Raw genomic sequence first — 17047 nt, 5'->3', positions numbered from 1 at the left:
TATTCTTTTCATCTGTAGGGATCAAAAGGGTACTCACCTCACTGGGCTGATGTGAGAATTAAATAAAAATCTGATGCATAACAAGCTCTCAGTACAATTCTTAGCACAAAATAAAATGCTCAGCAATTACTCAATAAAGTTTAATCACTTTTTATTGCAGAATATTGAGTACTCTGTTACCAGAATATTAATTAAGGCCCAAAAAGAAAGACTGCTTGTCAGAAGTATGGTAGATATAAATTAATGGAGAACTTCAGATGTAGTAGTTGTTGTCTAAAGTTTATTCTGAATCAGAGATGTTGCATTTATTTTAATATCTTTAATAATTATCTCAAAGTACATTAATGTGTTTAAAATTACATGATTACATCAAAGGATACAATTCATAGTTTTTTCATAGTTTTCCATTTCCTGAATGTTCTTAATGTATTAACCTGCAAAGTCTTCTTATAACATTCCATAGGATAAAGCAAGGGAAGAGGGTCAATTAAAAAAATATCCCCACCCTGAGGGAGCAGGAGAGCAGTGGGATGCAGACCCCAAATTCTCATAAGACCAGACTTAATGGTCTGACTGAGACTGGAAGGACCCCGGTGGTCATGGCTCTGAGACCTGTTGCCCCAGGACAGGAACCATTCCCCAGCCAACTCTTCAGACATGGATTGGACTGGACCATGGGTTGGAGAGGGATGATGTGAAGAGTGAGCTTCTTGGATCAGGTGGACTCTTGAGACTATGTTGGCATCTCCTGCCTGGAGGGGAGATGAGAGGGTGGAGGGGGTTAGAAGCTGGCAAAATGGACACGAAGGGGGAGAGTGCAGGGAGAGAGTCTCATGAGGGGAGAGTAATTGGGAGTGTGTGGCAAGGTGTATATGGGTTTTTGTGTGAGAGACTGACTTGATTTGTAAACTTTCTGTTAAAGTACAATAAAAATTATTTTAAAAAGAAAAAAAAATCCCCAAGTAAATGAGAAAATCATAATGGGAACTGAGAGCAAGAAACTGAAAACTTTCCCACACAAATATTGCTTATTCTAAAGCAGACTTGTGCCAAAGGCTGACTCTGAGTCCATTATCAATCTTTCAGCTCCTTGCAGCCTTTTATTTGGATTTTTTACCTTATTACATTATTAGGTTAAATGCTGTACAAAGGTGCCTTCAAGACCTCCATTCCACATAGATTGCCTCCCATGTATTCTGGAGGTGCCACTAAACTCATTGATGGCATCAGGAGACAAACCTGAAAAATCTTTTCACCCAGGTTAAATTATGGACTATCAATTTTCTTTTGTTATATCAGCGACATCTCTACCTGTAAGGAGTTACAGACTCTACTCCCTAATCAAAAACTATAATTCTGTCAGCTCCTCAGTTACCAGGGAATGCTACTTCTTGAGGTGGCTCCCAAATTTTCAAAGAATTACAGCATTTTCCAGTATCCAGATTCCTGAAAAAATCACAATGTCTTTATTTCTCCTGTGAAAAGTTAACTTTCCCAAATCTACAGCACTAAGTTTTGTTGATCCAAATTAAACATCTCCTGACTTGCAGTCATGTTTCCTCCACCACCTCTCCTCCTAAACACACTCACATAAGCTTGTCCAAAGGCTCGTTCTCCAACCATACGGGACACGAAGGCTCCTAAAGGGCTTAAACTTGTGTGTACACATCACTGACCAGCACAGTCTGGCTCACAACACGGATCAGTTAAAAGCCTTTAGATGCAGTTGGATCAAATCCTTAAAGTACTAAATTGAAATAATCCTCTTAATGAAGCAAAGTCTAAGTTTCAAAAGAGGACCTCGATACTAAATTGCTGACCAGCAACTGATGATGCTAATTCTCTCGAATGCTGATTGGTTCTCAGTGCCGAGGCTACCCAATCCAGAGACGATACCACCAGGTCCTTAGGATGTGAGTGGAGAAGAGTCATAGGTTTCGTTGAGGGAGGCTTACCTGTTCCTCTCTTAACTTGTGCTCTCCTGTTCTCCAGCATGGTGTGCTTGTGGTTCCCCAGGGGCACCTGGATGGCAGCTCTGACTCTGATGCTGAATCCTCCTCTGGCTTTGTCCAGGGACACCCGACGTAAGTGCACACGTTGGGTGGTAGCTGTTATGGGGTGGGATGAGTAGGGAAAGAGTTAACTTTGTCACTTTGTCCAGGCTATGTGACGTCAAGTTCTTAAAAAAAAAAAAAAATTGAGATTTTCTTCAGTGATTATCTATCTTTATCGTAGGGATCCCAAATTCTTTCTACAATCAGTGAATAGGGAATTTTCCCTGAGAAAGTCACATTAGGCTGAGATATGAATGATGAGAAGAAGCCAGTCATGTGAAAATCTAAGGGACAAGTCCTCCAGGGATAGGGGAATACAGGAGAAAGGTCTAAATGAGGTAGGATGTTTGCTGTGTTTAAAGGTGAGAAAGAAGGCTAGAGTGACTGGAGCATAGCGAGCAAGGGGGAGTGTGGTGAAAGATGAGGTTGGAGAGGGAGTCAGGAGCCAAATCGTTTAAGGCCCTGACAGCCATGGTAAGAAATTTGATTTTTATTTATAAATAGATTGGTGAAGACACTGGAGGGTTACAGGAAGAGGTAATTTATATATATACACACACACTATGTGTACAATGGACTATAGGGTTCACAAATGGAGGCAAGTAAACAGTTAAGAAACACTGTAGAATTCTACAGGGAAGTCACGCTGGTGGCTTCATTTAGTGTTCTAGCGATAAAGGCAGAAAAGTGGACAATTTAAGGATCTATTTGGGATGACTTAAAGATGAATAAAATGTAAGTGGTGAGGAAAAGCAGAAAATCAAATTTATCTCTAAGGGTTTTGTCTTGAATAACTTGGTGGATGCTGGTGCCCTTTATAGCCAGGGAACATCGAGGGAGGAAATGATTTGAAGTGGGAGGCTATAAATAAAAGTTTTGTTTAAGTGAGGTTTGATATGTCATTTTGACATTCATGAGAAATTATCAAGAGGTCAATTAAATATAAGAGACTTGAATTTAGGGAGAGTCCAGGGCAGGTGATATACGAGTTGGTGTCATCAATACATGGATTGTATTAAATGCAAGAAAGTGGAAGACGTCACTTACAGAGAGACAATATGAATAGAAAACAAGAAGAGAGTCCAAGGCCAAACACAGAGGCATCTTCACATTAAAAGTTGATTTAAGAAGAATGAGTCAGCGAGGGACACTGAGAAGAAGTACCAGTGGTGTTTGTTGGAGGAAAACTAAGAGAATGTGATGATGCACGGAAGCCAAGGAGAGGAAACTGGTTACAAGAAGGTGGGAGTGGCCCGCTCTGGTGGATACCACTAAGAAGTGGCTGAGGTGAGAACATGACAGAGAAGTGAGCACTGGCTTTGGTGGACTTGACATTGGCAGATTCAGTGGTATATTTAGGTTAGAGGCTGAACTGTTTGAAGAGATAGTGGGGGTTAAGAAGTGAACTCGGGATTAAAGATGAATCTTTTGAGCAGGTGGCCTCAAGAAAGGACAGTACTCTGGGATCAGAGAGTCAGCAGGACTTAAAACATAAGAATAAAAGGGACTGAAGAGAAGCTGGGAGGAACTGAGAACCAGAGATGTTTGGACAATAGCAAGGAAGCACTAGAGTGTCTTTGTATGCAATGTTGACTGGTTAGGCACGAAATCAGTAATTCTCACAACATTTATTACTAGTGACCTAAAATACACAAATCGCTGCCCCTAGGTGAAGAGGACAAGGTGATGAGCAAAACAAATCTGGTCTCTGTAAGCATAAAGGATAGTAACATTTTATAGTTACTGTGTACAAGACGTATAATTGGAAGGGTTGAAAATTCAGGTATAGATGTGTAGAGTGAAATTAGCATAGTTCCTGTGTGACGCCTGTGTCCTGACTACATTATGGGTATGAGAACCTGGGATGAAAAAGGGAAAGTGAAAAAGTCTAAGTATTATAAAATTTTGATAAGTTTGGAAGATATGGTGGCCAGTACTGTTGAAAGCTGCTGAGAAATTGAAATGATGATTGAGAACCATCTATTGAATTTAGGAACTGTGAGGTCACTGTCAATCTTTACCAAGAAGGACACTGGCACTGGAGCTGTGGCACAAGGCACAGAACATGTAATTAATCACTTCCAGGAAGTGTCCTGGTGAAGAGCTAGGATGCTGGAGCCAGATTTCTTGAGTTGCAATCCTTGCTTCACCTGCCATGAAATATTTGACTATGATCAAGTCATTTAGCCCGGCTGTGCTTTTGTTGCTTCAATTGTAAAATGAGGAGAATTATATCTCCTTCATGGAATTGTTCTGAGGATTAAAAGATATGACCTATGTAAAGCATTAGAAATAGTTCCTGCTACACTCTAGTCTCACATCAGTGCAAGCTATGATTTTCCTCTCCATCCACATATCCATGAATGCTATGCACAAAATAGCCCTCAAGTCTGCCCACCACCTTCTCGGTACCAGTCTACCACCATTGTTCAGGCCGCTGTCATCCTGTGCCTGGATTATTCTAGTAGCCCCCAAACTTGTCTCTTTTCTTCCATTCTTGCCTTTTTCCATGTCCACTTGACTGTTTACTCTGTTGTCAGTGATGTCTGAAAACATGTACAGATCTAGAATTCTATTTCTGAAATTCTTAGAGCCAGATGACTTTTGGAAATTAGAATTTTGGATTTTAAAAATTAACTTTCCCAATTAATTACAAACATGAGTTCCTGGTCATCAGCATCTCTGCTAACTTTTAACAACTTGCCGTTATGCTGTTAAGTCATACATGGTGGTGACTGCCGCAAGTATTTTTTCAGTATAATGCCCCAAACACCTGCAGTAATTCTACATTCTATACTTTAATAATGTCTGATGAGTCTTTTTATTTTCATCAATTTAAACACAAGGTGATTCATTAACTGTTTTGTTTTTTTTGACAGCTTCACAGTTCATAGTTCAGTTCAACTTAAAAACAAAACCCAGAAGAATGTACAGAAGCAAGTATTGTACATTAGAGCTCTGACACACATCTGACCCCTGACATCAGGTCAGATTTGCCAAATTAGCTTTGGCACCAAAGTTTTAAAATTTTTTTTCTTTTTGTTTTTGGGAATTTTTGGATTTTGAAATGTAGATAAGGGCTAGGGTACCTGTATTGGATCATGGTATTAGCCTGCTTAAAAATGATAGCTTCTCAGTTCCTATTACATTCCGTATAAATCCACAATCCTAACATCACCTACAAGTATTTTAGGCACCTGGCTCCATGTGATTTCTCCAATGGGATCTTTTGTGCTCCTTTCCCCTCACTCTCTGTGCTTAAGTGAAGTCTTTTCTTCTGGTTTCCTCAAGAAGTTCATCAATTCTTTCGAGCTTTTGTATATGCTATTACCTTTACCTGCAATGTGCCTACCTGTTAGCCCAAACTCCACACGTGCCCCACTCTTCCCCTAGTTCACATCAGCTTAGTATTTCATGTCGCCTGCGTTAGTTATCTAGTGCTGCTATAACAGAAATACCACAAATGGGTGGCTCTAACAAACAGAAATTTATTTTCTCACAGTTTAGGAGACTACCAAAAAACTGAAACCTGTTTCCATTGAGTCGATTCCGACTCATAGCTACCCTGTGGGACAGAGTAGAAGTGCCCCACAGGGTTTCCAGGGAAGCCTGGTGGATTTAAACCACAGATCTTTTGGTTGGCTGCCATAGCTCTTAAAAGACTACGCCACCAGTGTTCCATTTAGGAAACTAGACTTCTGAAATCTGAGTGCTGGCTCTTGCAGAAGGGTTTCTCTCTCTGTTGGCTCTGGAGGGAAGTTCTTGTGTCTTGATTTTCTCTTCCTCTGAGATCTAAGCGTGGCTTGGCACCTGTCTTCCCTATGTCTGCTTGGTTGTTCAGTCTGCTGTTTTTATATCTCAAAAGGGATTGACTTAAGACACACCCTATAGTCCTACTGAGTCATTAACATAAAGAAAACTCATTAGGATTTACAACACATTTTTGGGAGGACACAATTGAATCCATAACGTCATCTTAAATGTTGCTTTTCAGAGAGTCCTCTCACTGGCACCCTAAGGCAATCCAGATCACGCCATTATCCTCTGTATGAAACTCCACAATTTTCTTTTTTTGACAGTTCTCACTTTTGTGTAAATTCTTGTGTGTTGGCTTTTATCTGTCACTTTCACTACAATTTCAGCTTCCTGTGTGGACGGAAGAAATCTCCTTTTCTCTGCTTTGGCTTCCTAGGCGGCAGCACAGGGCTGGCACAGGTTAGGACTTATTAAGTGTCTACAGAATGGAGGAGGTGGGAAGTGTTCAGGGAAACAGGTGAAGAACTGTGGGAGGTGAGAGGACGGGAGATTTCAGGAAAAGGTGGTGAGATGGCAGAAGCCAAAAACCAAACCGGTTGCGGTCGAGTGGATCCCGACTCACAGCCACCCTGTAAGATAGAGTAGAACTGCCCCCATAGGATTTCCAAGGAGCGCCTGGCGGATTCGAACTGCAGACCTTTTGGTTAGTAGCGTAGCTCTTAACCAGGGTTTCCGTAGACGGCAGGGATGGGGGCAAATCCTCGTCTGGCTCCGACCTGGAGGTCTCCCGCCAAGTGTCTAAGCAGGAGAGGATCACAGGACCTGGCACCAGGCGGGCGCCCTCCGCCCTGCGCGGCCTCAGTCAGGATCAGGCGGGTGAAAGATGAAGCCGCACAGGCCGGTGGCTTGGTGTTGGGGGTGGAGCCCCTCAGGGGTCGTTAGTGCCGCCACCTCGCATCAGGGCCCCCTGACTGTTGGCTTCCCCACAGCAAGTTTCCTGGACCAGGCTAAGGCTGAGTGTCACTTCACCAACGGGACGGAGCGGGTGCGGTATTTGGACAGATACATCTACAACCGGGAGGAGTACGTGCGCTTCGACAGCGACGTGGGGGAGTACAGGGCGGTGACGGAGCTGGGGCGGCGGAGTGCTGAGTACCTGAACGGCCAGAAGGAGCTCCTGGAGGAGAGACGGGCCGCGGTGGACACTTACTGCAGACCTAACTACGGGGTTGGTGAGAGCTTCATGGTGCAGCGGAGAGGTGAGCGCTGGCCGGGGGGCGTGGGAGACTGTGTGTGTGTGTGTCTGTGTCTGTGTGTGTGTCTGTGTCTGTGTGTCTGTGTGTGTGTGTGTGTGGTGCAGGCTGGGGTGTGAGGGGCAGAGGGAGGCAAAGTGTGGGTGTGTGTGTGTGTGTGTGGTGCAGGCTGGGGAGTGAGGGACAGAGGGAGGCAGAGTGTGTGTGTGTGTGTGTGTGGTGCAGGCTGGGGAGTGAGGGACAGAGGGAGGCAAAGTGTGGGTGTAGGTGTGTGTGTGTGTGGTGTAGGCTGGGGTGTGAGGGGCAGAGGGAGGCAGAGTGTGTGTGTGTGTGTGGTGTAGGCTGGGGTGTGAGGGGCAGAGGGAGGCAAAGTGTGGGTGTGTGTGTGTGTGTGTGTGTGGTGTAGGCTGGGGTGTGAGGGGCAGAGGGAGGAAGAGTGTGTGTGTGTGTGTGTGTGTGTGTGTGTGTGTGTGTGTGTGTGTGTGCTGTAGGCTGGGGTGTGAGGGGCAGGGGGAGGCAGAGTGTGGGTGTGTGGGGTGCGGGAGGGGGGCCCTCAGGTTGTCCTGGGGCCACTGTGGGGAGAGCTGAGGGGGAGGGGAGATGGGAGAGTCAACATCTGGGATAATGTGGGGCTCCTCCCAGGCTGTCCTTAACACAGGACCTTCTCAGCCATGAATCCCTGAAATAAAAAGTGTGTGTTTTTTGTTTGCATAACTATTTCACTGAGGAAAAAGTACCAGAATAATTTATTCACTTATTTTGTGTGGGGGAGGCAGGGTGGAGGTGAAGGAATTTCTGAGGCACCTCTGACATTTCTGAGGCTTCTTTTAGGTCTAAATTTCTTGCTGTTTTTGTTGTGTTTTAATGTATATATTTTTAGATAGTTGAAATAATTTTTTGAAGTATAATTTTTACTAACATACCGATGTTGCAATTTTTATAATACTTGCTTTGTATGGCTGTAGCACGATTTACCCCATAGCCTCCTTTGTTGGGTCTTTTTTTTTTTTTTTTTTTTAATTGCTGAATATTCAGTTCAAATTTTCTTTTTCTTTTTAATTTCTATTTCTTTATTTCTGAGGCTTTTAAATTTTTTTTCATATATTTATTGGCCAGTTTTAATTACTACTCTAAGAATTATTTGTTGACTATTAATTCTAGGGTTCTAGGTTTTTTTTTTCCCAGAGAAATGGGTTCTATACAAAGCAAGATTACTAACATGTTGCTGCTATTTGATTCCACATTTTCTTCAATTTGTGGTTTATAAATTTGACTCTGTTATTTTCAATGTTAAGAATTTAAACATTTTGATTAAATGAGATGTATTGCAAAATTGTTGGTAATGATTTACTAACAATCTTAAATCTGCCATTTTGTGGTATGGTAAAAAAGTTGTCTCCCAAGTTTCTCCTTCTTTTTAAAAAATATTTGTATTTACTGAGAGTCTGCTAGTGTCAGGGACTGTCCAAAGCATGAAGCACATATATTAATGAGCCCCAGACCCTACCCTGACCTCAAATGTCAGTTTGGAAAGACAGACAGTTGTAAAAGGGTAACAATCCCAATACTAGATTCATTTGTACTGAAAAAGAAGAGGGGTTGATCAGATGAGAGTAAATATTAGAACTTTTTTGAACGAATGGCTTTCCTTGTGACTTTATCCCTCCTTTAGACTTCATGCTTTATTTGGGACTCAACTCACAGAGTTAGAAAATAAGTTTTTGCTTCCCAGTGGTAGAGCCATTTCTGTGGCTCTAAAGGTGTGAGCGCATCAAGATAGCATTCTAGGACTTCATGCTCTTATCTCCACACTTAACCCCCTGCCATTCCCCAATCTCTCTGTACTACTTTGAATCACATTTTCTCTCAGAGTAAACAAGGATAATAACTAGCTAACATTACCGAATGCTACGTTCCAGTCACCGTTTTACATATTTTAATCACATATAATTCTCACATAACACTAAGAGGTAAGTTACTATTATTATCCCTCTTTATAGGCAAGAAAATTCAGTCAACAAGGAATTAAGAAAGTCTCCCAGGACCATCCCATAAGAGGCAAAGGCTGGATTTGAACCCAACCACCCTGGTTCTAAAAATCACGCCTTTCTTCAAACACTACATGCCTTGCAAAGATTATACTAGTGAACAAGTGTTTCAATTATCAAAAAGCCCACAATCTTACTAATGTCTCTCAAATATAATGAGTCCATGTCTTAAGGATTAAATTCAAGGCCCCTGACATACTGACTCATATGGCCACATGGCCAGCTTGAGGGAGGCCTGGCCAAGACTTGGGAGCCTTGGCGGTATAGTGGTTAAGAGCTCAGCTACTAACAAAAAGATTGACAGTTTGAGTCCACCAGCCACTCCTTGGAAACACTAAAGGATGGCTATGAGTCAAAATCTGCTAGACAGCACAGATTTTTTTTTTTTTTCCAAGACTTGAGCCTGGGTTTGAAGAGAGACAGAAAGACAGCCAAGCAAGAGTTATTATGATGTCCTCACTTATTCTCTCTGCCTTTTCTCTCCTAGTTGAGCCTGTGGTGACTGTGTATCCGGCAAAGACTCAGCCCCTGCAGCACCACAACCTCCTGGTCTGCTCTGTGAATGGTTTCTATCCAGGCCACATTGAAGTCAGATGGTTCCGGAATGGCCAGGAGGAGGAGGCTGGGGTTGTCTCCACAGGCCTGATCCAGAATGGAGACTGGACCTTCCAGATCCTGGTGATGCTTGAAACCATTCCTCAGGGTGGAGATGTTTACTCCTGCCAAGTGGAGCACCCAAGCCTGAAGAGCCCTGTCACAGTGGAATGGAGTGAGAAGCTCTCTGGCCTCATTAGTTCCTCACTCAGCAAGAAGGGGGCTTTTGTTATTCCCTGAGTATGAGGTTTCTCCTCTTGCAACATGTTTTTTTCATTTGCTCCATGTTCTCCTCTCCTTCAGCACCAGTTACAGAGGTTAGCAGCTCTGTGATCAAATACCTATACATCTGGGGAGGCAATTATGCCTGGTAGGCAGAAATGAGGCTGATTCTGATTTGAATCTTCTCATGATATCACAAGACAAGGTCACCCTCTTGGCCCTGTGTACCAGTTCCCTACCCATGGGGTTGAGCTTCTGCTTCCGGTGCTATTGCTCTAAGTTCAATAGATGTTCATTGTGATCTGAGGAGAGGAGCGTCCTCTACAATGCGGGGCCCTTCCTGACCTGAGGGGAATGCAGCCTCAGCTCTGCCTTTTATTAGCTCTGTCACTCTAGACAAGCTGCTTAACCTTACTCAGATGTGTGGTCAAACCTTAGGTCAGGGCTGATATTTAATGAGTTTCAGTACCTGAACCTTGTATCTCCTCAATGTGATTTTTAAAACTTTGTTTTCCAGAAGTGACCAGTTATTCTGTTTTGCAGAGCAGACTTCTTGCTCCATTCTCAAAGCCCTGAATCTCAGAGTCTCAATTAAAGAAGTTAGATTTGGGGTAAAAATCACTAAATCTGGCTTCTTCTCTTAGGGGCACAATCTGGATCTACACAGAGCAAGATGCTGAGTGGAATCGGGGGCTTGGTTCTGGGTCTGCTCTTTCTTGGGGCTGGGCTTCTGCTTCCTGTGCTGTTGCTCTGAGTTGTATAGATGTTCATTGTGATCTGAGGAGAGGAGCGTCCTCTACAATGCAGGGCCCTTCCTGACCTGAGGGGAATGCAGCCTCAGCTCTGCCTTGTATTAGCTCTGTCACTCTAGACAAGCTACTTAACCTCACTGAGTCCCAGGCTTCTCACACATCAGATGTGTGGTCAAACCTCATGTCGGGGCTGTGATATTTAATGAGTTCAGTGCCTGAACCTTGTATCTCCTCAGTGAGATATTTAAAATTTTGTTTTCCAAAAGTAGTCAGTTATTCTATTTTGCAGAGTAGGCTTCTTCCCCCATCCTCAAAGCTCTGAATCTCAGAGTCTCAACTAGAGAAGTTGGATTTGGGGTAAAAATCACTAAAGCTGGCTTCTTCTCTTAGGGGCACAATCTGGATCTGTGCAGAGCAAGATGCTGAGTGGAATCGGGGGCTTGGTTCTGGGTCTGCTCTTCCTTGGGGCGGGGCTGTTCATCCACTTCAGGAAACAGAAAGGTAAGGAAGCTTGTGGTAGCTGGGGTTCCCCATGGACTACCCTGAGGAGGAAATAGGGCTTTGTTCAACTTACCTTTCTGTAGAGCAATGACCTTGTATAAAGCTTTTGTTTTCCAGTCCATCCCAAATTTCGAAGCATTCAGAAATAAAGAGCCCATTGCTCTTTTGTCAAAGTATAGGGGTCATAACCTGTGGCAGATAAAAGAACAGCTACTGTGCATGGAGATTTTGGGTCAGAATCCTGGAATAGATGAAAGAGGAACCACTGAAACTAAATATACTGGATTTGTGTGGTAGAAGGTTCATAGACTGAAGGCTCTCAGACTCCACTTTCTTCTCTGCCATGGTGTGATATCTGTTGTGGTGTTAGAGAAATCTCAGTTGGGAGATCTAGAACTGAGGACATGGTGTGTGGGGACGGATGTGCCTCTATATCTTATAAACATACATCTTCTTCTCTCTTCCCCAGCACACTCTGGACTTCAATCAATCTCTTTTAGAATGAGATTGGTTTCTCCTAGAATTATGGTAGAGGAGACCAGACAGGACACAGATATATCAGGAAGGACTTTGCATTCAGACTTCTGATCAGGCAGTTTGTACCAAAGATTCTTCTCTCTGCTTAAAAGCCCTGTGCTCCAGAGCAGCACTGCGTCACAGGGACTTAAGGCATTTTTTTCTTTCTTCTGACTACATTGCTATAACCTGAGGGCCTGAGAGAGGGGGAAAAGAATTTGTTGGTAGAGTTTGGTTTGGAAACAACACTCTTCTCTGTCTTGTTCAGGACTCCTGAGCTGAAGTGAAGACGGTGACACTCAAGGAAGAACCTTCTCTCCCAGCTTCTTCACACCATGAAAAGATGTGAGCTTCACTCTTTTTCTTCCCCAAAGAGTGTGGTTCTTCAGTATCCGGCTCACTCCTGGTTCACTGACCCTAGAGAAAATGTCAACCTTGATGAGTTTCCTCATCCCCCGGCCTTGGTCTGGAGGTCCCCAATGTTGCTTAGAGTGTCTTGTTTTCCTTTTTCCCAGTTTCCTTTTTATTCATCCTTACTCCTCCCCATTCATCTGAACTCACCATCTGCTCACATTGCCTCATAAAAGTTTTCTGAAATCAACATGGAATAAAAATCATCTTTTTCCTACAGCTTCAAGAAAAAGAAGTAGAAATAAGAGATAAAATGAGGATTGCATTGTAACACAGTAATTGCTTTCACTTATATTCCTGAATTTTGGACATATATAGATCTGGAAGCTTTTCTTGCCTGCTTTTTCTTGGGTTTTCTGTGTCCTGTAAGGAACATTTCACCGTGCTAGGAGAAGGCTCTTTAATGCACCCAGATCATGGTAGTCTCCTACACCTTTACATCATCAAAGATAAATACACAGGTCCCTTTCTAGCATGGGCTACAAATGAGAGACAACAAACATGAGAAACTGTGGTGTCTGGAACTATTAGGTTGTCAGTATTTTTAATTCACTTCTGCATGAAGGCCTATATATTCTTGCCAGGCAGCATCAGTTCATGTTTTGAATTTTTGTGTGTGTGTGTGTGAACATACTGAGTATGGAACACCACGCATAAACCCAATGACAATTTTAAAACAAGTAAACAAGAGTATTGCTTGCTTGTTTTATTTTTAGAACTCAACATGCTGATACTTAAAAAATTTTTTTAAGAAAACTGTATTTCCCAAGGGAATTTTATTAAAAAGGAGCATAATGAGGAGTGACCAACTCTATAATATGCTAAAATATATTATACATCGATTTTAGTAAACAGGTTTTTGGTATTCATGGTTGGGTAAATGCATCCATGAAACTGAATCTAGAATTAGATGCCAAAACATTTGAGGTTTACTTTAAGATAAATGGAGAGTTTCTGGTAAGGCCTATCCTAAACTCATTCCTTTCAACAAATTATAAAGAAAGTATAAAATTAATAAGCAGAGATATTATTTATTATCTTTATTACTATCACCATCTTTTGTATATCTAAACCTTTCTAAACCCTGATGTATTTCTGGTGGACATGTATGATGTTACAACCACTTTGGAGAACAGTTTAGGAATTTCTTAAAAACTTAAACATCTGTCATATTGTTTTGTTAGGTGACATCAAGTCAGTTCTGACTCACAGTGACTTTATGTATAACAGATCAAAGCGTCTGGTCCTGCACCATTCTCGCAACTGGTGAGATGTTTGAGCCCATTGTTGCAGACACTGTGTCATTGTCAGTCCATCTTGTTGAGGGTTTTCTTCACTTTCACTGACCCTCTACTTTTCCAAGTATGGTGTCTTTCTTCAGGGATTGTCCCCTCCTAATTATATGTCCAAAATAAGTGAGATGAAGTCTCACCATTCTCACCTCTAAGGAGCATTCTGGCTGCACTTCTTCCAAGACAGACTTGTGGTTCTTCTGGGAATCCATGGCATATTCAATATTCTTTGCCAACGCCATAATTCAAAAGCTCCAGTTCTTCTTTGGTCTTCCTTATTCATTGTCCAGCTTTTGCATGCACATACGGCAATTGAAAATACCATGGTCAGGCCCACCTTAATATTCAAAGTGACATTTTTGCTTTCTAACACTTTAAAAAAGCATTTTCCAGTAGATTCTCCAAATGCAGTACATTATTTATTTTCTTGACTGCTGCTTCCATGCGTGTGGATTGTGGATCCAAAGGAAATCCTTGACAACTTCAGCATTTTCTCCGTTTATCATGATGTTGTCATATGACCCAACAATCCACTACATGAAACTTACACAAGGGAAATGAGAACATATGTCTTCACAAAGATAGATATGCAAATGTTAATAGATGCACATACTCATAATTGCCCAAAACTGGAAACAAATATCCATCAACCAGTGAATGCATAAACAAAACGTGCTATATCCAAGCAATGGAATATTGTTCAACAGTAAAAAGGAAAAAATGCTGATAAATGCTACAAAATGGATGAACTTCAAAACATTTTACTAAGTGAAAAAAACCAGACACAAAAGACTATTTGTCATATGATTCCATTTATACGAAATGTTCAGAAAAGGCAAAATTATAAAAGGCATATCAGTGGGTGCCTAGGGCTTGGGGGTGGGGATGTGATTTATATGTAAACAGGAACCTCTTCGGGTTGATGAAAATATTCTAAAACTGGATTGTGATGATAGTGGCACAAATCTATAACTTTACTAAAATCATTGAAGTTTACATGTACAATCAGTGTATTTTGTGGTACATAAATTATATCTCAATAAACCTGTTAAAATAACCTTGAAAGAAAAAAAATCTAATCAAGACAAAAAATTTAGAAGACATAATGGAAAAAAAAATTTGAAAATTTAAAATTCCCTTGCTTGGAGAAAATCACAAAGAAATATGTAAAGAACAGCAGCAGGCAAGGCAGATATTAGGCTAAATTCCTCATTATGTAAAATTGTCAACAAGTCAATAAATAAGTGAACAAGAATCCAAGAGAAATTTGGGCAAAGGATATAAACTATTTACAGAAGAGAATATGCTGATGGGCAATAAAATATATGCTCAAGCTCACTAAGAATCAGAAAAATGCAAATCCAAATAACAATATGATGAAATATTTCTCCCCACAAATTGGAAAATGTAATTCTTCATTTGTTTTTCTAATCAAGGGATTATAAGACTCTATGGGAATGGAGTATCTCATGTACTGTTATTAGAATTGTGAATGGGTGGCAGCTTGGAGGTATCTATTCAGATTCAAAATGCAAATGCAACATGATTGACAAAAACAACAAAATCCACCCTTGATATGTGTTCTAAAATATCAGCCCTATATGAACCCAAGGAGGTTAGAATTGAAAGCTTGTTTTACCAGGGTTTGGAATATTAAAGATATTCTTAAATTCTAAAGGAAAAGATTAATAAATTTGTCTTGCTTGTAAAAATTCTGTACTTTAAAAAACTATAAAATACATGAGATAACAACATATTGCAGGATGATATTTGGGTATTTACATGGCGATGTGGGTGTAAACTGGTGTACTACTTTGGTGTTTTGGATAATCCAGTATTTCCACCCTAGGTGTTCATACTCTAGATAAATTCTCACATACATGCCCAAGATTACATATTTAAAAAAATGATTAATTGTACCACAGTAATAGAAAAGAAACATTCTGAATTTTCAGATAGAGAATGGATAAGTTGTGGTACACCCATTCAAAGGAATAAAAAAAAAAAAAAAAAAAAAAAACACCCATTCAAAGGAATAAATAGAGAGCTTTAAATAAATGGGTTAAGACTCCCAACAGGAAAGAAGAAAAAAAAAAATCATATGCTGTAGATGCAAACAAGTCTAAAAACTCCACATTCCAGAGTTGGACAAATTCTGCTTAGTTGAGCGGGAACAGATTTCCACTCTCCTCCCTTGGCTCATCTGCTGAAACTCAACATCGGTGAGATTGGACCTACCACAGAAAGGGAGATTTTGATGGGGTTATGAGAAGGCTGCAAAGTTTTAAATAGCCTGTGGGCTTGTGTGATGGTTTGGAATCTATAGAGGCTCTAAATACAAAACTAGCTTAACCCTACTGGCTGGTTTTCCTCCCAGAAATTTTGCTGAGCTCATAAGGGTGGTGTGGGAACTTGGGAGGTGGGTAGAATGGAGAAAAACCTCTCTATAGGTTCATGAAAACAAACATCATTAAGGAAACCAAAGCTATACTTTCAGCCATCTTGACCTAACTGACATTTAAATCTGACATATATGTCGACTACTGCCCATAACTACAGAATACATTTATTCCTACTAATTGTGCAAAGAAGATCCATGAAATAGACCATATGTTAGCCCATAATAAAAGTCTGAATAAATTCCAGAGGATTGAAATCATACAGAATATATTCTCTGGCCACAAACTTATTACATTACAAATCAATAAGACTGAGAAAATACTCAAACTTTTGGAAGTGAATCAACATTCTTGTAAATAATCCAAGGTGTGTTGAAGAAGAAATCAAACAGGAAATTAGAAAATATTTTAAAATAAAGGAATATTAAAACAGCTTTTCAAAGTTTGTGAGGTATAATCAAAGCCGTGCTTACAGGGAAATTTATAGCTTAAATACTTATATTATAAAAGAAGAAATATATAAAACTCAGAGGGCTAAACTTAATCTAGCAAAAGAAGAGTGAATTTAACTGAAAAAAGTAGAAGAAAGGAAATAATAAACATAAGTGAGGAAATTAATAAAGTTGAAAAGAAATGTAGGATAAAGACAATCAACAGAGCCAGAGCTCTTGCTGTTAGCTAGCTAGTAGTTATTTAGTTAGTTTGACTGATACACCGCTTGCAAGCCTTATAAAGAAAAAGATAGAAAAAAATCCAAATTACATATTTGCAATACTTGGAATGAACAAAATGGCATTCTACAGATCCTACAGACATTAAAAAGATAATATTACAAAGAATTTTGTGCCAGTAGATTAGACATCTTAGATGAAATTCCTTAAATGACACAATGTTTCATTTTGTTTTTCTTTGTGACAAATCACTCAAAAGCTTAGCAGTTTAAAACTACAGCCGTTTCATGATTTCTCACAGCTCTAGTTGATTAAGCTCAGCTGGGGGGTTCTCACTGGATCCTCTAAATGGTTGCAGAAAGAGGAAAGTACTAGGCTAATACCAAGTCATTAACATAACAATAAAACTCATTAGGATTTACCACATATCTTAGGGCTGGACACAATTCAATCTATAACATCACCTTAAAAGTCACTTTTCAGAGAGTACTTTCTTCTCTGGCACCCTAAGGCAATCTAGATCATACAATTATCCTGTGTACAGAACTCCACACTTTTCCTTTTTTGATATTTCTCAT

General features: G+C 40.7%; 2 protein-coding genes across 5 annotated transcripts in view; one reads left to right on the top strand and one right to left on the bottom strand.

Annotated features, from left to right (window-relative positions):
• The window catches only part of LOC100667002 (mamu class II histocompatibility antigen, DR alpha chain-like), a 141802-nt gene that overhangs the window by 90237 nt on the left and 34518 nt on the right, over nt 1-17047 (bottom strand). The gene's annotated exons all lie outside the window — the stretch shown is intronic.
• Nucleotides 1939-15331, top strand: LOC135231298 (DLA class II histocompatibility antigen, DR-1 beta chain-like). Of its 4 annotated transcripts, XM_064285128.1 has the most exons (6): nt 1940-2084; nt 4934-4990; nt 6800-7069; nt 9599-9880; nt 11070-11180; nt 11965-15331. In XM_064285128.1, exons 1-6 carry the CDS (start codon nt 1994-1996, stop codon nt 11976-11978), a joined length of 825 nt encoding a protein of 274 aa, XP_064141198.1. In that variant the 5' UTR covers nt 1940-1993; the 3' UTR covers nt 11979-15331. The 4 variants fall into 4 exon arrangements, with proteins under 4 accessions (XP_064141204.1, XP_064141198.1, XP_064141207.1 ...); XM_064285134.1 differs by lacking the exons at nt 11070-11180; nt 11965-15331 and adding an exon at nt 10572-11048 and having other exon boundaries at nt 1939-2084; XM_064285137.1 differs by lacking the exon at nt 4934-4990.

Source organism: Loxodonta africana, chromosome 1 (assembly GCF_030014295.1).
Source record: "Loxodonta africana isolate mLoxAfr1 chromosome 1, mLoxAfr1.hap2, whole genome shotgun sequence".
NCBI lineage: Eukaryota > Metazoa > Chordata > Mammalia > Proboscidea > Elephantidae > Loxodonta > Loxodonta africana.
This window is presented reverse-complemented; position numbering and strand designations above follow the sequence as displayed.

What these genes read in the sequence shown, in the direction of transcription:
- LOC135231298 (XM_064285128.1), top strand. Translation starts at nt 1,994, where the DNA reads ATGGTGTGCTTGTGGTTCCCCAGGGGCACCTGGATGGCAGCTCTGACT. An exon ending in TTTGTCCAGGGACACCCGAC is followed by an intron (nt 2,085 to 4,933) that starts GTAAGTGCACAC and finishes TTTTTTTGACAG; the next exon opens with CTTCACAGTTCATAGTTCAG. An exon ending in CCCTGTCACAGTGGAATGGA is followed by an intron (nt 9,881 to 11,069) that starts GTGAGAAGCTCT and finishes TTCTTCTCTTAG; the next exon opens with GGGCACAATCTGGATCTGTG.